General features: G+C 38.0%; 1 protein-coding gene across 4 annotated transcripts in view; it reads right to left on the bottom strand.

The window, feature by feature from the left end:
• The window catches only part of LOC150090966 (uncharacterized), a 308,945-nt gene that overhangs the window by 77,641 nt on the left and 206,224 nt on the right, over window positions 1–25,080 (bottom strand). For all 4 annotated transcript variants that reach the window (XM_090373647.1, XM_090373641.1, XM_090373632.1 and 1 more), the window contains exons 4-5: window positions 11,603–11,828; window positions 762–874 (exon numbers count right to left, since the gene is read on the bottom strand). In XM_090373647.1, the coding sequence (XP_090229773.1) occupies window positions 762–874; window positions 11,603–11,828 (339 nt within the window). The remainder of the gene's footprint in view (window positions 1–761; window positions 875–11,602; window positions 11,829–25,080) is intronic.

Below are 25,080 nucleotides of genomic sequence, written 5' to 3'. Positions count from 1 at the left end.
ATGGAAAGTACCTGTTCGATTCATCCACAACATCAGCTGGGTTGTCTAAGACTTTCCCACATGTGTAAAAGGGTCCAATCTAATTTCCATTTTTCTTCCTTGTATTCACATGCATGAAAAAATCCTTGTCTCCATTCTTTGCTCTCTTAGCCAATTCTTTCTCATACACAGCCTTGGATCAACTTGAATCTGTTGTATGCTTCAGTACTTTTCATTGCTCTGTAATGAAATGCTATCCGCAGTCATTCATTTCAGCATCCCCTCCTGCAATATTTCTTAAAGGTATGTATGTGTTCGTGACTTCTGTGATTTTTGTTATAAAAGTATTCTATAATTCAAATGTATTTGCCATCCCTCAGAAATCTGCCCAGTTCACAGATGACATATAGCATTATCTGTCAAATTCCCTCTTCTGAAGTTAAACCCATGCCTTTACCTTTAACTATTGCGACATCTTTTTTTAATCTTCCAGCTGACGATTGCATGATCACTTCCTGACAATGGTTCTTGTACTTTAAGTCTTGTGATGTTATATGATTCATTAGTAATGATGAGGTCAAGAATATTCTTGCCCCTAGTACTTTCTCTAATATGCTGGTACAAATAATAATCATCTTATTTATTTAAAAATGTGTGTGTTATTTAAGAAATGTGTAGTGAACATTTTTTTTTTTTACCTGATGCAGTAAAACCCTACTTCCTTGTATCTTTTGGCCATCAACTAATACTAGTACTGTAAACTATACCAAAATGAGACTCACCTCCTGTCTCTTTTTTGCCAGTATTCCTAAAATACCTTTCTTCCTTTTCTCATCTTCTCGGGTAGAGTATGCAATAATGTCAGTATGCGAGTTGCATATGTTGGCTTGAATATCTGGAAAATAAGCTAGTATAAAATAATCTAAACTTCATAGAATAAAAAAAAAAAAAAAATACTGCCTGGGAATATTATCTAGTGAGAAAAAAAAAAAAAAAACAAACAAACAATGTCTACCATGTAACAAACACACTCAATGTAGAAATGTAAAACATGAAAAGTAGGAAGATAAAATGAAGTGCGTAGTGTGACTACTTGCAATTAAGTTGATTGCAGGTAAAAAACAAGCAAGAAAATAAAAATGTTTTTGCTTTCTTGCATGCATATTTTGGTTATAAAAAGTTTTTAACCCTAAAGAAAGAATGCACAAAAAATAAATAAATAAAATCAGACCAGTGGGTGCACTTTGTGTAAAATGTGCCATTCATTATTTTTAAAACTGAGAAGAAATAGTTTAAAATTGCACATTATTTAATGTCATTCTGTTTTAGCATTATAATGGATACAACCAAGTATCACAAACCTAGGGATGTCTAGAGCATTAAAAAGTCAATGTTTTTACTATTTGTCACAGCACCATAAAATTCCATTATGCATGTACCAAAATAAAACCAAGCTGACTGAATACAATCTTAAGTAATATCTTTTTTAAACATGCTCACATGTTTAAACAATGAAAAACAATGAAATTATTTTTGAATAGATTTATCAAAAACAATCATATAGACAATCATAAAAATGAAGGTTTTTTTTTTTTTTTTAATGTTCACGCAAACAAAAGAATCCAGGTATAGTTCTCAAATAGTGATCTATGCTATGAGATCTTGTACTATGCTACTCAGAGTATTATGCTAAATTGAATAATTCTCTAAGAAAAAATTATTAACTCAAAATAAATACTACTTATAATAAATGAATTATACTTAGTAGCATTTATTTTGAATTAAAAGAAATGAAATCACACAATAAATTTCAACAATGAAGTACACTACACTGCTACATTTCTTTACAATTTATATACTAATAAGCATTAGAGCCACAGTTACATATTTAAATTCAATACAGCCAAATAGATTAACAGTGCAGCAGGCAGAGGTGAAAGCGATTCTTACACTGCATCGATTGGACCAGGAGCAGCTCGGAAATTAAGGTGTCGGGGATTTTAAGACCTGTGGGGTGGGGTCCTCATGGAAAAAGTAAATGCACAGTCTGTGTCTGCATTTGGGTTAAAAAAGCAGTTGAAGGTATACTTGTATGCACACTAATGCTTGGAGCATAGTAAATGAATTTAATAAATTTGAAATGCTAATCAAATCATCAAATGCAGACATGGTTTCACTCAGGTATAAGGGATTCAGGATTTGAATATGGAGAGTACAATGTGTACAGAAAGGATAAGGTGTGTTTGTTTTAATTGTGGTCTCCACGGTTTCTCCTATATGTCAAATAGACACAGGACAGCAGGTGGGAAAGAAGTAATGCTCTTAGTTAAGAAGCACATAAAATCTAAAGTAGTGCATCAAGCTGATATAGTTGGCCAGTGCAACACTAAATCACTTTGGTGTGACATAAGCACTCAGCACACAAAAATGAAAATAGAAGTGTGTTATAGGCCTGTGATGAGTATAATGAAATTGTACAGACATACAGAGTGGACCAGTACATCAGAATGTCTTATAATGGAGGACTACAGCTTTCCTGATATTGATTGGACCTTGTGGGTTGGTCACCCACAAGAAACAATGATTGTTTTCTACACCAGCATCTTAGAGAAACAAGAGAAAGTAATTGTGCAAATAGCCCGGATGACTTCTGCTTCATATGTGTAACAGCAGAGTCATAAAAAAGGCCTACTTCTTGTACTTTTGGTGTTAAGTAGGCGACCAGCACAAGAACTGACTGGGCTCCACACACATATTCTTGTACTACCTGTTCATCAAAACTCATGGGTGGATCGAAAGGGACATTTTATGCCTATTGCAGTGCCCATGATATGGAGGAGCCAACAAATCACGTCACAGACTGTTAATTCTGTATGGTGCCTCCTATTAGTAAAGGGATGACAATAAAGAAAAGGTGGACAGTAACGTACCCAAATATACCATCTGCAATTCATCCCATGCCTCACGGTGAAGTACTACCTATTCCTGATCCACCCAATCATTTTTCTGTAATGATGAAGACACTTATGAACATCAACTTGATATACACGAAGAAATACAGCAGCCATCTACATCAAGGGATCTACCATTTTGTCCAAACTTTTATCCTCTTGAACCACATAAGATTACAGAAAGTGAGCTTAATGACCTCATCAGAGATCTCAAACTGCCGAAGAATAAGGCAGAGCGTTTGGCCTCGAGGCTAAAACAGTGGAATCTTCTAGATCATTCTGTGAAAGTGACAACATTTTGTACTCGAAATAAAGACTATGATAAATTCTATCAAACGGAAGGTGAACTCACCGTTTGTAAGGATGTTAATGGTCTAATGGCAGCAATGAACATGAGGCAGGTCCCTGAAGAATAGCGACTGTTTATAGACGCTTTAAAGTTAGCCTTGAGGCTCTGTTATTACACAATGGAAATAGTGTTGCCTTCAATACCTCTTGCATATGCAAACATGGAGAACATCCTCTTAGGTGTACACTATCAGAAGTATGAGTGGCAGATATGTGGTGATTTAAAGGTAATCGCCATTTTACTAGGATTGCAAAAGTGTTACATAAGTATTGTTACTTTCTCTGAGAGTGAGATGGTTGTGCTAAGGATACATACTATGAGAGGAGGAGTTGGCCTCAATGAAAATCATTAACACCTGGAATGAAGAATGTAGCATTTGAACCTCTAGTAGATCCAAATAAAGTTTTGCTTTCACCACTCCACATCAAACTGGGGCACACGAAAAATTTCATGAAGCCTTTGAAAGTGAACGGTCCTGCATTCACATACTTGCATGACTTAGACTTAGTACAGAGAAAATTAAGGCAGGTGTTTAAATTGGTCCACAAATAAGGCAGCTTTTTCAGATACGAACAGTTTGAATGTGCCCTTATTGATAGCAAAAATTCAGCATGGAAAGCCTTTGAAATGTTTCGACTGGTTTCTAGGAAATATTAAAGCCGGCAACTACAGGTAGCTTGTGGAAGATCTCATTACTTCTTACAAAAAAATGGGGTGCAACATGCCATTGAAGATGCATTTCTTGCACTCACACCTGGAGCTTATCTGTGAAAATATCTAAACCTCCCAAACACTTCCTAATTCATTTCACAAATATACATGGTCTCAATTCTAATCTCAATGATGTCCATTTCCACTTGCAGTCTGCCAAACCCCATGTACTTTTTCTGACAGAATCTCAGTTATCGGTTGATTCAACTACTGCTCATCTCAGATGCCTAAATTATTTGCTGTAGGATTCCTTTCGCCTCGAAGGTGGTACTTGTGCATATGTCCATTCTGATATTCCCTGTCAGAGACTTGGTAATTTTGAATCTCCTCTCTTCGATCTTCTCTGGCTTAAAATCTCTCTATCGCACTGTGTCAAACTCATCTGTTGTCTCTACCATTCTCCCAACTCCACTAATCACTTAGAGCTATTTGACGTCCTCTCTTTGCGACTTGACTTTCTCCAGTCCAACTTTCCTAACAGTGAGGTAATTTTCCTTGGTGATTTTAATGTTCATAACTCCAGCTGGCTTCCGTTTTCTAGTCACACCGATCCAGCTGGTCGAGATGCTGAGGCTTTTGCAATTACTAAAGACCTTGCACAGATTGTTCATTTACCTACAAGAATATCGGACAATCCTAATCATACAGCCAACACGCTTGAACTTTTTCTCACAAACAACCCTTCTAAGTACAAGGTCGAAGTGAGAGGTCCTTTAGGCACTTCAGATCACAACTTGGTGATTGTCTCTTCTCCAATAGAGCCTTTATCTCATGGCTATTCCCAAATTAGTGTTGTTTGGCATTACAAGAATGCAAAATGGAATGACCTGCAAGATTTCTTTTCTTCTTTTCCTTGGTCGGATTACTGTTTCAAAAGTTCTGATGTCAACGTTTGCTCAGATTGTGTTAGTGAAATTATTCTTGCAGGAATGGAATCCTTTATCCCACACTCCTCTTTAAAATCTCGTCCTTTATCTAAATCTTGGTTTTCCAATAAATGTGCTAAGGCTGTTCAAGAGAAGAATGTTGCATATCATAACTGGCTTGTTTCTATTTGTTTAGATTCATTTTCTGCCTACACCAAAGCTCGCAACAATTGTAAAACAGTTATTAATCAGTCCAAACTAGAGTTTGAACAGGCTAAGAGTAGAAAACCTGCTTCTTGCCCTAATGGTAGCTGAGCATTCTGGTCTCTTGCCAAAGCCATTCGCCGCAACTTTTGCCCATCTCTGCTCCCACCTCTGTCCAAACCAGATGGTTCTGTTGTCATTTCAGCTAAGGATAAAGCTGACCTGCTAGCACTCCATTTTTCTTCCAACTCATGTGTTAATGATCTTGGTAAAACACCTCCCTCCATTCCCAACTCGCTCCATTCAATGTTTCCTGTGGTCTTCCGTCAAAAGGATGTCAGAAGGATTTTGACGAATCTTGATGCTAAGAAAGCTCCAGGTCCCGATGGTATTTCTCCACTTGTTCTCAAAATCTGTGCTCCTGAACTTACTCCTATTCTTTGCCGCCTTGTTTTCACTTTCTTATTCCAAAGGTGTTTTTCCTTCTGCTTGGAAATTTGCTTATATCCAGCCAGTTCCTAAAAAGGGTGACAAATTCCTCCCATCAAATTATCGTCCCATTGCAATTACTTCTACTCTTTCTAAAGTAATGGAGAAATCGATTAACCGCCAACTCTTAAACTACCTAGAAACCTTCCGTCTGATCAACGATCGCCAGTATGGATTCCATCAGTGTCGATCCACTGGTGATATTCTGGCTTATGTTACCCAGTTATGGACTAATTCAATGGAAAGGTTCTGTGAAACATAAGTAGTTGCTCTTGATATCTCAAAGGCTTTCGATCATGTTTGGCATAAAGTTCTTCTAAACAAACTTTCATCTTATGGTTTGCCATCTGTTTTTTGTAATTGGTTATCCAGTTTTCTCTCTGATCACTCACTGAGGGTGATGGCAAATGGCTCTCTGTCTTCTAACTTCTCCACTAATGCTGGTGTCCCCTCAAGATTCAGTTCTTTCCTCCACTCTTTTCCTCTTTTATATTAATGACCTTCTTCCATTGACTGGAAATCCTATCCATAGTTTTGCCGATGATAGCACATTGTATTCCACTTTCTATTTTGAGAAACCTTGCGCTGCTCAATCAGCTTCAACTTCTCGAAAATCTGCTACCATTCCTTAAATGCCGATCTCCAGGTAATTCTCCAGTGGGGCAGAGACAACTTAGTTGATTTCAATCCTTCTAAAACTCAGTCTTGTCTTATATCTTGCAAAAAGGATTCTTCTGCTCCTATGCTTATCTTTGGTGATGCCGATTTCCAGGCAAAATGATATATCTCTTTTGGGGATTACCCTGACTTCTAATCTCTCTTGGCACAAGCACATTACAAATATTGCTTCCTCTGTATCTAAAAAACTTGGTTTTCTCTTTCGCTCTCGGCGTTACTTTTCTTCCAAACAGTTGCTCACTCTATATAAATCGCAAATCCACCTTACCATGGAAAAAAAATGGGCGGAGGGGGGGGAGGTAACCTTTAGCCATAATTATGAGAGCGTCCCTGGATTTAGCAGGAGTCCCTTTGGACTGAAGATGTGCAAATGTATCTCCAATTCAAAAAGAGGGAATCAAAGGGAGACATGAGTAATTACAGAACTGTTAGCTTCGCTTTTGTTCCAGGGAAAATAATGGAGTCACTGGTTAAAGAAATAATGCAGCACTATCTACACGGAATGCAGTTATACTGCAGTCAAAGGTATCAAAATATAATCAAAATACAGGCTGGAGTGTCAGCCTCTCTTTAGATACCTTAAAGCCAGCAATACTCTTTTCCCCTTTGGCAATATATATTACATTCTTTCTCTCTGAAAAGGTACTGACCTTGTCAATTTCAAATAGCCTTGGTTAAGCTTGTTCTTTAACACACCTTTCCCTCTCGTACTCTTTTTACATATTTTGGCCTAAAACAAAGAAGTTGAACACCATTACGTCAACTTAAAATTGAGGAATAAAAAGGGTGAAATGTTGAGTAAGTAGAAAATTCTAGGTGGGGTGTCAAATTATTTTTGACACATGCGTTGTGCATGTGCCAAACATTGTGCATGTGTAACACGTTGTAACATGTGTAACACGTTGTGCATGTGTTAGTATCAAAAAAGTTTGGAAAGCACCAATATTTAAATTCCACTTTTATTGTCAGAAGTGTACGTGTCTGCAATTCTGCCCAGACACAATAGGAGGAATTATATGATGAAAGCCTTGTGGATTATCTAAGACTTCAGTTAATCTGCAAGGCTCTGGAGGGGGGGGGGGATTTTTATCAGCATGGCCCACATTTGTAGGTAGAATGAATCTATTTTGCAGTGATGTTATTCATTTGAACAAACTTCTCGCTTATTTACAAAGGTGGTTCAAAGGTGAAATAAGTAATTAAAGCCCAGCAAGTCTGACTCCTGTATCAGAGAAAATTATGAAGTCCATAATTAAATAAGTAAAAGAAAATCATCTGAATAGGAATGGGATTATAAGGCAATCAGAGCATGGATTAGTTAAGGAAAGCTTATGCCAGATCAATCTGATTAGCTGCTATGAGACAAAACACAAAGGGTTCTGAATACAAAGAATAAACTTAACATCATTTACTCAGATTTTAGCAAAAGCTTTTGATTCAGTCTCGCCCAAACATTGTATAAATTAGAACATTATAACATTAAGAGCAAGTAGAGTCTATGGATAAAGAGATGGTTAAGTGGAAAGAATCAGGCAGTAATTATAAATAGCCACTACTCTTTGTAAAATAATATTATAAGTGAGGTCTAATATGTATCTGTTTCTAATATGTATCAATAATACTAATGGGGTATTTTAAGCTTAATGTTTTAACTTCCTGAAGATTCAAAAGTTTGCAGGTTGGTTAAAGACATTAATTGAGATTCACAACTTCAACAAAATCTAGATAAACTAGCCAGATGGGTTAAAAAATGGCAATTATGGCATATAATATATTAAATGCAAGGTACTGGATAGCTTGGATAGCAGTAATCCCTAGCTAACATACCATTTGTATGTACCAAACTCAAAGTCAATAATGAAAAAGACCCGAGTGTAATTGTATAGAATGACAATAAGTTCTGTGGGCAATGCCGACAGGCCAATAAGATAGCTCTTGAGTTCTGCCCATAATTTTTGGGAATTTACTAGCAAAGAAGTGATTACCCCAGGGTAATCACCTCGTTAGGGATAGCTATTATCCCATAAAGCAATGGTTAGGAAAACAGTTTTGGAACTCATTTTAGACAGAACTGAGATCTGTTGGAAGAGTACAGAGAAGAGCAACAAGATTAGTTAAGAGTAAAGTGACTAGATCCTTAGTATTCTGGGGGGGGGTTACAACCCCCTAGAAACAATATACACACATTTTTTTATTTATAAAAAAATTCACATAGAAAATATAAATTAAATATATATACTTCTTTGAACTAAACTTATAAAATAAAATATCAAACTTCTTAAAAAAAACAAAAATATAGCCTTTTTTTTCCTCCAGAGAAAGGCTGAAATTCAGTATAGGTACCCCTTATGTTGGACAGACAACTTGTGTGATTGAGACCCGCTAATATTCGCAAAATCAGACAAATGCTAACTTATTATGATTTTCTCTTGTAGAGAATCTGTCTTCATTTTGAAGTCAGGAAAGGTATCCCTCGTGTTATGCTACATAATGAACAGAAAGTTGCGTGAAGGACACAAACTGAGAAAAATAGTTGTTATTAGAAGGAAACAAATAACACTTATTAGAGGGTCATGTTTTTAATCGACATTCTTTTTTGTTTATTGAAAAAAGGTTATGTTTTTTTCTGTGAAATAATACTAATGATAAAAATACATACTTCTTTTAACAATAAAAACAAGAGAAATTAAATAATATAATTAAATATATTTTTCCACTGAGTTAATTTTTCTTAATAATTCTTCATTATTTTGTAGTACTGCATTCAGCGTTTCTACGGTCAGCTGTGGTTGTTGGTTTTTTTTTTTTTTTTTTTTTGTTGACATCCACAACTTATTTACTACCGAAAAAACTCTTTCTGTTGTACCATTTGTTCCCAGCAAACACAATGCAAATGATTTACATTAGGTATGGAGTATATCATTAAGTATGGAGGCTACATGTCCAATCCGGAACATTTTCTGGTACAGTTTTCAATGAGGGGAAAACGACTGAAATCCAGGACTGTCCCACATAATCTGGGACATCTGGTCATTTTAGTTAAGAGTGAAAAAGGACATTCCAACCAAGAAAGATTTCAGTTCTGTAAATTACAATTTGGAAAATTAAATGCACTAGGCATAATCCTTATGGGTTTTGATAATTAACTATATAATATCGGTGTAAATACACCATAGTTAACCCATAGATTTGAGCTACGATTGTAGCGTAGAAGGCATCGTTTTAATTGTATCTCATAATGTGGTTGCCTTCACAACAAGATAGCTACTATTGAATTACTTCAAATAAATAACGCTTCTCTAGTAGAGAAGACTACTGTTATTTATTTTCAGCGTACCACCACCTAGATGATCATTTCGAAGCTTTTTGGCTTCGTCATCAGTGGGCGGGTAGGTAATACAATATGCCATCTCAGTTGCAAAGTTATATCCACATTATGAGAGATGCCAGAAGGGTGTTATACATTACCACCACACCCTTCTGGCATCTCTCATAATGTGGATATAACTTCGCAACTGAGATGGCATATTGTATTACCTACCCGCCCACTGATGACGAATCCAAAAAGCTTTGAAACGATCGTCTGGGTGGTGGTACGCTGAAAATAAATAACAGTAGTCTTCTCTACTAGAGAAGCGTTATTTATTTGAAGTAATTCAATAGTAGCTATCTTGTTGTGAAGGCAACCACATTATGAGATACAATTAAAACGATGCCTTCTACGCTACAATCGTAGCTCAAATCTATGGGTTAACTATGGTGTATTTACACCGATATTATATAGTAAATTACAATGTATAGAAACATTTGGATGGAAACAAAATTGAAGAGTTTTAAGAATTTAAAAGGATTGAGTAAACTAAATGTTGACCATTCTTTCTTAAGCAACATGTGTGCACATATGTACACACATGCACACAGGAACAAACCGAAAAAGGTTGCTGAACAGTTGAGCAGAAATTTTCCTTCAAAATGTGATTATTTATTTATTTATTTTTATTTATTTTTATTTTTGCTAATGTTGCATAAGCTTGCTTTCTTGCATCATCTGAAAATACTAATACAGCAATACCTCATTTAGCACGGCTTCAAACAGCATGGGGTTTCACTATAACACGGTTTTCAATTAAGTTTAAATGGAAAATTTACTGTACATATTAAAACTCATTCAATAGCCTAGACAAGTACTCTGCATATATGCTGCATTGTCGTAGCCTAGGTATGGTACATATATGCTGCAGTGCCAACTCTATTGTCTCACATGCACATGTGACAATTGCTCCCCCAGGCAGTCAGCTGCAAGGTGCAACAGTGTTCAGTATTCTTAATTTCATCTTGATGAAATGTGACAGCTTTCCAAACTTTTCGTTTCACAATCGAAAATATATCTGCATCTTTGTTAGAAAGTAATGCCAACAACATGCATTCTGTTTGGCAACATGTTTTGCCCCATTTGGTAAATGATTTCACTGGTTTTGAATCACAAGTTCAGACAACTGCTGAAGACATTGTGAAGATCGGAAAAGACTTGGGATTTGGAACTTTGGACACTGTCAATGTACGTGACTGCACTGACTCACATGCAAGTGACTTAGATGATGCAACTCTCCTTGAAACTGATGAGCAAACTGCATATGAAGAAGAGGAAAACAATTCTGAAGTGGCACCAAAAGTATTTTCAACAGAAGAATTGGAGAAAGTTTTCCGGGGGGTTGACATGGCCTGCGAGGCAATTATGAATGGAGATCCGAATGTTGAACATAGCATCAAGATACGGAAAATTTTACAAGATGGGATTTGATGCTACAAAGACTTGAATGCTGAGAAAAAGAAGAGATGACTTCACGAGACTTCATTATTGAAATACCTAAATAAACAACCGTCTTTTTTAAAGTTTTTTTTCCTCATCTCTCATGATGTGTCCTTTTCATTAAAAAATTTTTGCAATATTTTTTTAATTTCAAATCCTTTTAATTGGCTATCAAGAGAAAATTGTTTATAAATTTATTATAATTTGTTTATAGACTGTTTCTCTGCTTTGCATTCAACTAAAATCCATTATAATTATACCTCAATTATCATGGTTTCACATAACATGGAATAGTTTCGGTACCAATTATTAGTGTTATGTGGGGTATTGCTGTACCAATATGTGCAAATGAGCAGTTTAGTAAAAGTTTTCCTCCCCAAATCATGTTTCACGAGGAAACATGATGCTTCCCTGCATCACATTACCAATACAGTACTAAAAAAATGCTAGCATTAAATTCATGTAGCACAGTTTAATTATTCAAATTACTTGTATTTTACTATATTTCATATAACTTCAAAATAAGCTTCCATAGAATTAACGATAAAAATAACAATATACTTACTTGAGACTGACATGAGGGTAACCTCTGTTGAACCATAATTGGCAAGGGTCATAGAAATATCAAGGACTTGACTAGGATTGCTGGGACGCACAAGCTCATATCGAGAAGGATCCAATCCTTTCTCTATGCATGCCATGTTCTTTATTTCTGACAGCTGCATTCGAGGACTCACCCTAAGAACCATTAATTGATTGCGTGGCAAGTTCACTTGCAACCTGAATGTTTGCTACGATTAAAGCAACCAGCTATTTCAATTTTGAATTTAGGTTAAAAAAACTTTCTTCAGAAAATATAAAATTATAGTTATTAAAATTACTATTAAAATTATAAAGTTTATTATAGTTATTATTAACCAGAGATACTGTTTTTTGGCATGGATAAGTCTCAGCACTTTAAAAAAAACTGCTGTTCACAATTTAAAAGAGAAATTGTTAATAACAGGGTATACCAAAATATAAATGAATTGCATCCATCTGTAATCTCTATTAATCTGATTTATTTGTGACAAATATTGGTGTTAATAACAAAACAAACTGATATATAATGAATTTTGGCTATTGCTTGCATACATCATGATTTAACATATTTTGTTTTACTTTATTTTATTTATTTTTTATACAAGAGAAATAATGGTTCACTATTCACAAATTCCAAATAAATTAAGTGAAACCAAGAAGAACTGGGATCAAGAGTTATATATTTATACTTATTACCACATTTATATAATTATCTATATATTCAATATGAAAGTCATTTTCTTTCAACAGTCAGTGTGAATGATAGGCTTAACCGATTGGGCTGGAAGTGATCTCAAATTGAAGATATTTCTTTGTAGGTATGCAAAAGGTTGTTAAAATTTAAAAATTTCGAATAGTTTTATTTTACAGAACAGACCAGTTTTGTAGTACAAACAAGAATAGTTCAACATTCAATTTATAGATGGAGCCACAGGAAGATGTTAACTGTTAAACAAACAGTTGTCTAAATTGATAAGGCATTTTTTTCTGATTAACAATTTGCATGTTCACACAATCGTGTCCTTTGTTCCAAAAAAAAAAAAAATATATATATATATATATATATATATATTATAATAATAATAATAAAACTGCTACCAACTGTGAAATTTTCCCAACGGGTACAGCTAGCCATAGCCATTGCATACGATAGGCCTAACTAATTTGGTTTTAAAATTTAAGATATTTCTTCCTAGGTGTGCAGAAACATGGGAAAATATAAAAATTCCGAATAGTAAAAAATCCAAATTGTTTTATTTTACTGAACGGGACAATTTTCTCTACTAGTGGTGCCTACCTTAAAAGAAAGAATAGGTTTATTTTTACAGAAATGAGAAAGGATTCAATGCATACTGGCTTATTGGCCTATATATGTAATTATTTATTTATTATCACAGTTCATAATTAATACCAATTGTCTTGTCTGGAGCAGTGGGGGGGGAAGCTGTATGCAAACTAACGTTCAAATCCATGAACTGTGGTGAAAAAAGGCCTAGGAATGATTCAGAGCAGCAGCTGTTCTAGGAAAAAGCTTATGTATTGGGTGGAAGATCACATGCACAGTGAACAGATACATGCAAGTTAGAACAGGAGACACACTCCTAGAGACTGCTAATAGTGCAAATATACAAGGGGCATTTGAAAAGTTTATGGCCAGAGTATGAAAGAATAGGAGTACAATGTTAAAAATTTCTGCACTTAGAATGTATAGCACCTCAAATAGTAACCCACCAAGTTTCATGCAGTTTCAATAAATTTTTTTAATTACAGGTGATGAAATCAATAACATTGTTTGAAAGAGGAAAGATAGACAAAAATCAGTCACTGTGCAATCATCCAATAGTTGGGAGCAAAAAGCAATCCATGAGGATATGGTTATAACATTAGGAGAGGATGCCCCTTTCTACTCCATGGTTAGGAAATAAGCAATAAAATAACGAGGAAGAGCCTGAAAAATGGCCCATGCTGTGGAAGATCTGCAAGGTTCATTACTAAGGAAGTTGTTAACAGTGGCATGATCTAGTGATGAGTGATCGACAAGTAACAATTTGGTACATTTCCAGCATCTTGGGCATCTCATCTGAACATGTATATCACATAATACCAGAGGTTCTCACTATGAAAAAGATGTCAGCAAGATGGATCCCAACACTGTTTACAGCAGATCAAAAAAGCACAAGAGTTGTCAAGTCACATGCACATTTGCATCGTTTTCGAACAGATCCAGCAAATTTCTTTGTAAGGTTTGTGACCACAGATGGATGAAACGAGGGTCCATACCTTTCAAACAATATTGTTGAAAGTAATGGACCCCATAGTTGAAAATGATTGACTCCAGAGACAATGGTGCAGGGGAAACACAGCTCTTCCCCCCCACAAAGAAAGCCAAGTTGATTCTTTTTTGGTGGCAAGGTGATGGTATCAATTTTTTGGGACACTGGTGTGTTGCTATTGGATTACCTTCAGAAACGCCAGAAGTCACAGGGGCATATTACGCAAACCTAGTGAGGCATCTTCGTGAAAATATCAAAGCCAAACGTCAAGGAAAACTCAGTGAAGGACTCTTGTTCCACCAGGAGAACACACTTCTCCCAAGTCAGTCATTGTTATGGCTGCACTTTGAAATCTTGGACCATCCCCCACATTTATCAGATCTAGCACTATCAGGCTTTCACCTATTTCCTAATTTAAAAAATACTGGCATCCATTTTCCCACCAACAGTAATGTTATTGCTGCAGTGGATACATTCCTCGAGGATGAAGAGAAAAACTTTCTTTGTAACTGGTATCAATGCATTGCAGCACCAGTGCCAAAAGTACCGACTCCAATGCTCTGGTAGCATGTTTAAAAGTAACATGCTACCAGACTCCTCAAATAAAGCTCCTCATATTCAGGCCATGAATGAACTTTTTAAACACACACACACACACACTGTGTGTGTGTGTGTCAATGCTTCAGTCTGGGAATTTTATTGCCACACCTTGTGTTTGTGTTTGTGTGTATGTGTGTGTGTGTGTGTGTGTGTGTGTGTGTGTGGTACACACATATACAAGGTGTGGCAATAAAATTCCCAGACTGAAGCATTGCTGTCATGTTCAATAAGTTTGAAAATAAACAGAAGCTGTATGTTGCAGTTCAAACTTCCTCCAAGAGATGGTGGTACAGAAATTTGCCATTAGGCTGACAGGTTGCAAGTAACAACTAGTTTTGTTAGAAGTGTTAAAATTCTGTCACAGCTTTGCAATGTAGAAACAAATGAATATAAAATTTGGCCTTAAACTGGAAAAATCTCCAAAAGAAATGTATGAAGTGTTAAAAAATGTTTATGGTGATGAAACATTAAGTCATACCAGTGTGTTTGAATGGTATAAATGGTTCAAAGACGGACGTCAAGATGTTCATGATGACCCAAGAGGTGGGCATCGTTAATGTCTCAAGATGAGGACAGAGTTTCAAACATTCGGGAAATTGCAGCAAGAGATCATTGTTTAGCCCTCAGAATGACGGCTGATGAGTTGGATATGAATAAAGAGACAATTTGTAATCTGAATGAAGATTTAGGGAAAAGGAAGATCTGTGCAAAATGCACCACACAGCCTCACAGATACAACGAAGAGTGTCACCGTGTGAAGATTTCATCCATTCTTGTCAAGACAATCCTAATTTTCTCACCTGTACTGTGACTAGAGTTTAGTATTCGGCATTGGATGATTCAGTATAACCCAGAGACAAAGCGTCAGAGCATGCAACAGAATTAAAAATCATCACCAAGGCTCAAAAGGTTTTGTTTTCAGAAATCCAGGATCAAGGCAATGCTGATCATGTTTTTCAACAGTGATTCACAAGAAATTTGTATCTGATAGCATTAGCATTAGCATTAGTAGAGGCATTTGATGCAAGAAAGCAAGCTTATGCAGCATCAGCCAAAAAAAAAAAAAAAAAAAAAAAAAAAACCACTTCCACTTCACCCCTCTGTTCGTTCGAAATATCTGTCCAGCTGAGCCTTAAACTTATTTAGGCTATCAACCTCCACCACAAGGGATGGAAGTCTGTTCCACCAACCAACCACCCGCTGGCTAAAGGCAAATTTCCCCACGTCTATCCTACATCTGTCTTTCCTCAATTTGAATTTATGCCCTCTCAGGTGATTTTTCTGAGCTAGAGGAAGAATCCCATCAGCATTGAGCATGCTTAAACCATTCAAGGCTTTATACACCTCTATCAGATCACCTCGCTGGTGCCTAGTCTCCAGACACTGTAATTTACAAAACTTAAGCCTTTCTTCGTAAGAGCACCCCTTTGTTCCATTCACTAATCTTGTTGCCCTTCTCTGTACTCGTTCCAGCAGCTCTACATCCTTCTTGAAATGAGGCCTCCAGACCTGTATACAGTACTCTAGGTGTGGCCTGACCATCGCCTTATACAATGGAATAATCACCTCCTTATCCCTGCTGGAAAAATTCCTGTATATCATTGACAATACTCCATGAGCTACTCTTGCAGCCCGTCTGCACTGCTCAGAGAACTTCATATCTGCCTGCACAACCACCCCCAAGTCCCTTTCATTCTCTACCACTGTCAGTGTTGTACCACAGAGTTGATACGTTGCTCTGGGGTTGCTGTTTCCCATGTGTAGTACTTTACATTTGTCAATGTTAAACTTCATTTGCCACCTCTCAGCCCATCTGCTCAACCTTTCCAGATCCTGTTGCAGCAGCATAGTGTCAGTAGTGTCCTTGACAACCCTGCCAACCTTTGTATCGTCTGCAAACTTGGACATTAAGCCCGATATACCATCATCAATATCATTTATAAACACAGAAAACAATAATGGACCCAACACTGAGCCCTGAGGGACTCCACTAATAACATCAGTCCACGATGAGCAGTGTCCATTGATTACCACTCTCTGTCTTCTCCCCCTCAACCACCCCTTTATCCATAGCAGCAATTTGCCTCCAATGTCACACTGCTCCAATTTGTGTAGCAGTCTTCCATGTGCAACAGTATCAAAAGCCTTTCTAAGATCCAAGTATATAATATCAAAGTTATTCCCTGCATCCAGTTCTTTTGTGACTGCATCATAGTATCCAATCAAGTTGGTCAGGCAAGACTTCCCCTTAACAAAACCATGCTGTGTCTGAGCTATAACTGAAGTCTTGTCTAAATGATCCTGCAGTGCTTCTTTAACCAGTGCCTCCATTAATTTTCCTGGAACAGAAGTTAAGCTCACAGGTCTATAATTACTTGTGTCAGCCTTTGATCTTCCTTTGTGAATTGGGGTCACATTTGCACATTTCCAGTCTATGGGTACCTCCCCTGAGTCCAAAGAAGCTCTCATAATTATGGCTAAGGGTTTGCTTACTTCCTTTGCTGCCTCCTTTAATATAACTGGATAGATCCCATCCACCCTGGGTGCCTTTCTTGTGTTTATCTTCAACAGTTTCTCCTCCACTTTACTCCCAGTTATTTCAAGATTCTGTAGCTTACTGCTAGAGTTGAATACACCTCTGGCATTCCCCTCGCTGAATAACTCCTCGTGTGTGAATGTCGATGCAAAATATTCATTTAGTTTGTTAGCTACCTGAGCAGGATCATCAACAGTTGACCCATCAATATCAAGTGGACCAATCTGATTCATCCCCTTCCTTCTAGAGTTTACATAAGTAAAGAACTCTTTGCTGTTTTTCTTTGCATCCCTTGCCAAGGATTTCTCGTAATCTGCCTTCGCCTGCCTAACCTCCTTTGTAACTTGGTTGCATATCAACTTGTATCTATCATAGGCTTCTGTGTCATGTGTTAATTTGTATGTATCCCATGCATTTTTCTTCTCTGCCATATGCCTCATTAGTTCATCTGACATCCATTTAGGCCTAAACCTTGAACAATATTTCTTAGTTGGTATGTAAAGCCTAGTAGCTTCCAAGATAAGTTCTTTGAATGCTTCCCATTTTGAATTTGCTGTGGGTAACATCATCAGTTGGTCCCACTGTATAGAATTTAAATACAGTCTCAGTCCATCGTAGTCGCCTTTACTAAAGCAATAACCCTTCCCTTTACCCCTAATGGTAGTTACCTCTTTGAGTAAATCCCACTTCAGCACACTGTGATCACTGCCACCTAGTGGTTCATTTATCTGCAGATTCCTAATGCATGAAGAATCACTGCTGATAATCAAATCAAGAGGTATTACTCCCTCTAGTTGCCTCCTGAACATGCTGATGTAGAAAACAATCATCCAATAAATCCACAAAAGCCCTGCTAGTGTGTGAGTAACCAGCCCCCAAAATCCAGTCAATATCTGGGAAATTAAAATCTCCCATTATAAGACACTCTGATTTACTGGCCCACTCTATTTCCCTGTACAGTTCCTTATTATACTCATCAGAGTCATTAGGCCTATAGCACACTCCTACTCTCAATTTTGATCTCCCAATGTTTATGTCACACCAAACTGACTCCACACTGCACTGTCCAGCGATGTCGACTGGCTTCACTTCCTTGGTTTTTATGTGTTTCTTAACTAATAGCATAACACCTCCCCCCTTCCTATCCTGTCTATCCTTTCTGTAGACGTTGTACTCCCCAAATTGCAGTTCCGCATCCCTTATATCTGTGTGACACTACGTCTCTGATATCCCAACAATATCTGCCTTCGATGTTTTGAGCAATACCTCAAATTCATCAAATTTATTTACTAAACTCCTAGCATTGGTGTACACACAAGTATACCTGCACCTGTTTCTATTCTTAGCTACCCTAACATAACCCATGTGTTTACTTGTACCGCAATGGCTCCCAGCAGTCTCTGAAATACCATGCATCTTGTTTTTCAGGCTTCTGCTCATTCTAATAGAAGCAGTGCAAGAATCTCTTTCACCTCTGCCAGTGGCTACTGTCAATCTATTGGTCTTTGTCTCCCCCCAAGCTAGCAGTTTTCCAACCCACCTAACACTGCCTCGATAGCATCAGCAAATATTCTTGCACCCTTTCTATTTAAGTGTATCCCATCCCTGTAGAAGCAATCTCTCCTGTTAACAAGTACAGTCCAGGCTGAAAAAAATTCTACCCCTTGAGCCTTGCACAATCTTCCAGGGCCGAATTGATCGACAAGGTTCTCATCATATACTCCCTCCTATCGTGTCTGGGCAGAATTGCAGACACTTTCAAATTCAACCCTAATTCTCGGCTTTTGTTCAACAGTGACCTGTACTTGTTAAGTAATTCTGCCGGTCTCCTACTCTTAATATTATTAGTGCCAACGTGTACAACTATATCACCTTTTGTGCCCTTAAAAGATGATATTCGCTCTACAACGTCATCAACCTTTGCCCCTGGCAGACATACCCTGGTCCTGTTCCACCTATCTTTTTTACAAAGCATGTTCCCCGTTTCCCTGACAATAGAGTCACCAACAACTACTAGTTCCTTCGGGACCAGCGCATTCTGCCTTGGGGGTTGTCTCTGTGTCACGCGATGCCCAAGTGCAAGCTCTGGCGTTGATGTGGGCAGCTGAGAGCTTGATGGGCCCCTCAATTTAGTTTCTTCGAGGGCATCCACCCTGTCCTTCAAGCTCTCATATAGGCCCATAAGAACGCCGAGTTGTTGCCTGATATCGATACACTCCTTGCATCGCGCACACACAAAGACATCCCCCTTGGCAGTATCATGTCCCGTACCCGATTGCTCTGCAAACATCAAGCAAACAGTGCATTTTATAAGGCTGTGAGTCAGAGGACAACTGCACCCCTCAGTTCTGCTCTGAGCCACAGCACTTCCATTAGCTTGAGCCTTTTGCTTTGCTGCTCTGGTCTGAGTCATGATTCTATTAATTTATTAATTAATTATGTTATGTTATTAATTATATTACGTTTGTAATCTAAGTCATTATATGTATTTATTTAAACGTACAATTTAACTGCTAACGAAGTTCAACTAACGCTATCTAGTTGTTGTTTGTTATTTGGTTTTTAGGAGCATTAGCAACTAAGGCCATATTGCTCCGGGAAATGCGGTGGTCATTCCCTGACCTTTCCGCATCCTCCGTATTTGGTGGTGACAGGCTCGAACCCCGGTCGAATCAAGAAGCGTGTGCTACGCACTGCTGCTCCTTCCCACCCGGCTACGGATGCGCCACGCTATCTAGTACGGTATATAACCTACGGTATATCTAGTACGGTATCACAATGGCGGGAAAGTTACTAACGGTAGCGGTAGTTACGAACACGTGGAAACCCTTACCGATACTGTTACAAGGCCGAGAAAAGAATAAATACACCAAATTAATCAAAAAATCACAAAATAATGTTATACTCTAAATTTAAATCAAAAGTTTTAGAAAAACAATAATTTCAAATGATAGGGGAAAGTCAATGCTGTGCTCTACATACAGGTACTTCAAAGACTATTGAAGTGCAGTTCCTGGGTGAGGCCACAATTCTGAAATAAATGTGGCTGGTGCTTGTTGCATGACAATGGCCATGCCCATTCTGCACTTGTTGCGAAAACATTTCTGACAAAACATGGCACTGTACAGATCAACCATCCACATTGTTCTACCAATCTAGCACCAGTGGACTTCTTCCTCTTTCTCAAGGTAAAAACTGCCCTCAAAGGAAAGATATTTCAAGATGGTGAGGAAACAAAAAAATCGCTGAACCAAACATCTATTTGAATGCCTTCACTGACTCTTTTCACAAACTTTTAGAATGATGTAATAAAGTGTATTCAATCAGTTGGTGATTACTTCCAATAAAAATAAAAACACTTTTTAAAGTTCCTTCACTTTTTATTGTGCGGGGCTGGTTCAATAAAAAGAAAACACAAAAATGCAAAATCAAACAATATATTCACAGCAAGCAACAGCTCTTAAAAAAAAGAAAAAAGAAAAATTTTTAGTTGTTTGACCATATTAGTATTGTCAAGGAAAAAGTAACACTACAAAAGCAACCTGACCCCCCCCCCCTCCCACACAGAGGGAGGGAGAGAGATGGGTAGCAGCAATCCCAGAGTAACTTATCTACTACTGTGTGGTACTACACTCAGGGTAGTGGAAAATAAAAAAGACCTGGGGATAATTGTGCAGTCAGATATGTAATTCTCTAAGCCATGTAGACATGCTGCCAGAACAGCTCATGGGGTTTTGTCAATGATATACAGAAACTTTGCTAGCAGCGATAAGGAGATGATTATCCCTTTGTACAAGGACATGATTAGGCTGCATCTTGAGTACTATATACAGGTCTGGAGGCCTCACTTTAAGAAGGATATAGATCTGCTAGAACGGGTGCAGAGAAGAGCAATCAGATTGGTAAAAGGAATAAAATGGGTATGTTTGCCTAAAAAGGCTTCAGTTCTGCAAATTACAGCATCTGGAGATCATCTGTATGATCTGATTGAGGTGTTTAAAGATGGTTTTGAATGGACTGAGTAAGCTGAATGTGAATGGCATTCTTCCTCTTGCTGAGACTACATGCACAAGGGGGCATAAATTTAAGTTAAGGAAGAATGGTTGCAGGATAGATGTGTGGAAGTTTGCCTTCAGCCAGTGGGTGATTGACTGTTGGAAGAGGCTTCCATCTGTTGTGGAACTTGATGGTTTGAATAAATTGAAGGAAGAACTAGACAAATTCTTGGAGGGTATGGATGAGTGAAGTGTGTAGGGGTGATTTTTTTTTTTTTTTTTGCTGATGCTATATAAGCTTGCTTGCTTGCATCATTTCCGGTCAACCCTTCCCTATCTCTTCCATCATGCAGTATGATTGATGACTTTTGAGGTTATGATGAACGTCGTGGCGAGATCCAATATTCCTTACATTTCGAGGGTACAGCTCTAAAACGGTTTTCGCAGGCCGGCCGCTAGTTAGTACACCGGACCGAACCTATTGGTAACTCTGTAGGAGGCTTCCGGATCAGCTAGTGTATAATCTTGCTACCTCTACTCTGCCAGATAGTGACTGGAGGGAGTCCGAGTAGTGTGTATGCGGGGAGCATTGTCGAGGCCACGTTATGTCGAGGATCTGGGTATATTCTTACCACATGTACGCCATATCCAAAAATTTCATTACTTCATACAGCATGTCCCACCCACTTTTTCTTACTATTGAATACACCATGAATTGTCAAACTAATAGAACAAGCTTATCTGCGAAAAGATCTAAACCTCCCAAGGACTTCCTAATTCATTTCACAAATATACGTGGTCTCAATTCTAATCTCAACGATGTCCATTTCCACTTGCAGTCTGCCAAACCCCATGTACTTTTTCTGACAGAATCTCAGTTATCGGTTGATTCAACTACTGCTCATCTCAGATGCCCAAATTATTCGCTGTATGATTCCTTTCGCCTCAAAGGTGGTACTTGTGCATATGTCCGTTCTGATATTCCCTGTCAGAGACTTGGCAATTTGGAATTTCCTCTCTTTGATCTTCTCTGGCTTAAAATCTCTCTACCTCATTGTGTCAAATTCATCTGTTGTCTCTACCGTTCTCCCAACTCCACTAATCACTTGGAGCTCTTTGACTTCCTCTCGTTGCAACTTGACTTTCTCCAGTCCAACTTTCCTAACAGTGAGGTAATTTTCCTTGGTGATTTTAATGTTCACAACTCCAGCTGGCTTCCGTTTTCTAGTCACACCGACCCAGCAGGTCAAGATGCTGAGGCTTTTGCAATTACTAATGACCTAGCACAGATTGTTCATTTACCTACAAGAATACCGGACAATCCGAATCATACAGCCAATACGCTTGATCTTTTTCTCACAAACAACCCTTCTAAGTACACGGTCGAAGTGAGAAGTCCTTTAGGCACTTCAGATCACAACTTGGTGATTGTCTCTTCCCCAATGGAACCGTTATCTCATGGCTATTCCCAACCTCGTGTTGTTTGGCATTACAAGAATGCAAAATGGGATGACCTGCGAGACTTCTTTTCTTCGGTCCGATTACTGTTTCAAAACTCCTGATGTCAACGTTTGCTCAGATCGTGTCAGTGAAATTATTCTTGCAGGAATGGAATCCTTTATCCCACACTCCACTTTAAAATCTCGTCCTTTATCTAAACCTTGGTTTTCCAATAAATGTGCTAAGGCTGTTCAAGAGAAGAATGTTGCATATCGTAATTGGCTTGTTTCTAATTCTTCAGTTTCATTTTCTGCCTACACCAAAGCTCGTAACAATTGTAAAGCAGTTATTAATCAGTCCAAACTAGAGTTTGAACAGGCTAAGAGTAGAAAACTTGCTTCTTGCCCTAATGGTAGCCGAGCATTCTGGTCTCTTGCCAAAGCTATTGGCCGCAACTTTTGCCCATCTCTGCTTCCACCTCTGTCCAAACCAGATGGTTCTGTTGTCACTTCAGCCAAGGATAAAGCTGACCTGCTAGCATCCCATTTTTCTTCCAACTCATGTATTAATGAACTTGGTAAAACACCTCCTACCATTCCCAACACGGTCCATTCAATGCCTCCTGTGGTCTTCCGTCAAAAGGATATCAGGATTTTGATGAATCTTGATGCTAAGAAAGCTCCAGGTCCTGATGGTATTTCTCCACTTGTTCTCAAAATCTGTGCTCCCGAACTTACTCCTATTCTTTGCCGCCTTTTTTCACTTTCTTATTCCAAAGGTGTTTTTCCTTCTGCTTGGAAATTTGCTCATATCCAGCCAGTTCCTAAAAAGGGTGACAAATCCCTCCCATCCAATTATCGTCCCATTGCAGTTACTTCTACTCTTTCTAAAGTAATGGAGAAATCAATTAACCGCCAACTCTTAAACCACCTAGAAACCTTCCGTCTGATCAACGATCGCCAGTATGGATTCCGTCAGTGTCGATCCACTGGTGATATTCTGGCTTATGTTACCCATTTATGGACTACTTCAATGGAAAGGTTCGGTGAAACACAAGTAGTTGCTCTTGACATCTCAAAGGCTTTCGATCGTGTTTGGCATAAAGGTCTTCTAAACAAGCTTCCATCTTATGGTTTGCCAACTGTTTTTAGTAATTGGTTATCCAGTTTTCTCTCTGATCGCTCACTGAGGGTGATGGTAGATGGCTCTCTGTCTTCTAACTTCTCCACTAATGCCGGTGTCCCCCAAGGTTCAGTTCTTTCCCCCACTCTTTTCCTCTTGCATATCAATGACCTTCTTCCATTGACTGGAAATCCTATCCATAGTTTTGCCGATGATAGCACATTGCATTCAACTTTCCATTTTGAGAAACCTTGCCCTGCTCAATCAGCTTCAACTTCTCGAAAATCTGCTACCAATTCCTTAAATGCCGATATTCAGGTAATTCTCCAGTGGGACAAAGACAACTTAGTTGATTTCAACCCTTCTAAAACTCAGTCTTGTCTTATATCTCGGAAAAAGGATTCTTCTGCTCCTATGGTTTTCTTTAGTGACACTCCAATTTCTAGGCAAAAGGATATATCTCTTTTGGGGATTACCCTGACTTCTAATCTCTCTTGGCACAAGCACATTACAAATATTGCTTCCTCTGCATCTAAAAAACTTGGTTTTCTCTTTCGCTCTCGGCGTTACTTTTCTTCCAAACAGCTGCTCACTCTCTATAAATCGCAAATCCGCCCTGCCATGGAATATTGTTCCCACATTTGGGGTGGTGCCCCCAAAACCTCTCTCAGGCTTCTTGATTCCATTCAGAAGAGGGCAGTTAGGTTAATTAATGATTCATCTCTAACAGAGTCTCTCCACTCGCTTTCTCATAGCCGTACTGTTTCTGCTGCATGCCTCTTCTACAGATATTTCCATGGGCACTGTTCTTCTGAATTGGCTTCTATAATTCCTGCTCTCTCTTTCAAAACAGTCCGAACACGTGCCGCCACCAGCCAACATCCATTTACTGTCCAACTTCAAACCCACAGAACCAACTTTTCATCTTCCTCATTTATTCATTCAACTGCTGTTTTCTGGAACAACCTTCCTTCATACGTATTTCCTGAAAATTACAATCTACAGAAGTTCAAGTGCAATGTCAACAAATATCTTCTTTCGTCTTCTCAACCTCCAACCCAAGCACGGTACTAAGTACTATAGGTTCTAATACCTCTCGTGTTTGGGGTTCACATAAAAAAAAAAAAATCATTTGCCACTACTACTACTACTATATTCTGCATAAGCCTAAGAATTACATTTCTTAGGCTTATGCAGCTTACTCAACTTACTTATATATATCATAAATGGGAGGAGGGCAAATCAGCTATGATTATTAAAGAATATATTGTGCCTTTCCTTTTCTTCAGCACTATATTGGATCTCCCTTTGGTTATATAAATTCTCGACTATACCACTAATCAAGCTAGACTCAAATATGCTGGTTGTCTTTGCCATAAATGTATCTTTTTTTTTTTTTTTTTTTACCCATCCAGTCTGTATGTGGTTTTTTGGCCTGAACCAGCATTCTAATAGTTTAGGTTGGCATTGAGTTTCATCCTGCAAATGGGAATGT

The sequence above is a fragment of the Mastigoproctus giganteus genome, chromosome 1, assembly GCF_048544385.1.
Source record: "Mastigoproctus giganteus isolate SK-2022 chromosome 1, ASM4854438v1, whole genome shotgun sequence".
NCBI classification, from domain to species: Eukaryota; Metazoa; Arthropoda; class Arachnida; order Uropygi; family Thelyphonidae; genus Mastigoproctus; species Mastigoproctus giganteus.
This window is presented reverse-complemented; position numbering and strand designations above follow the sequence as displayed.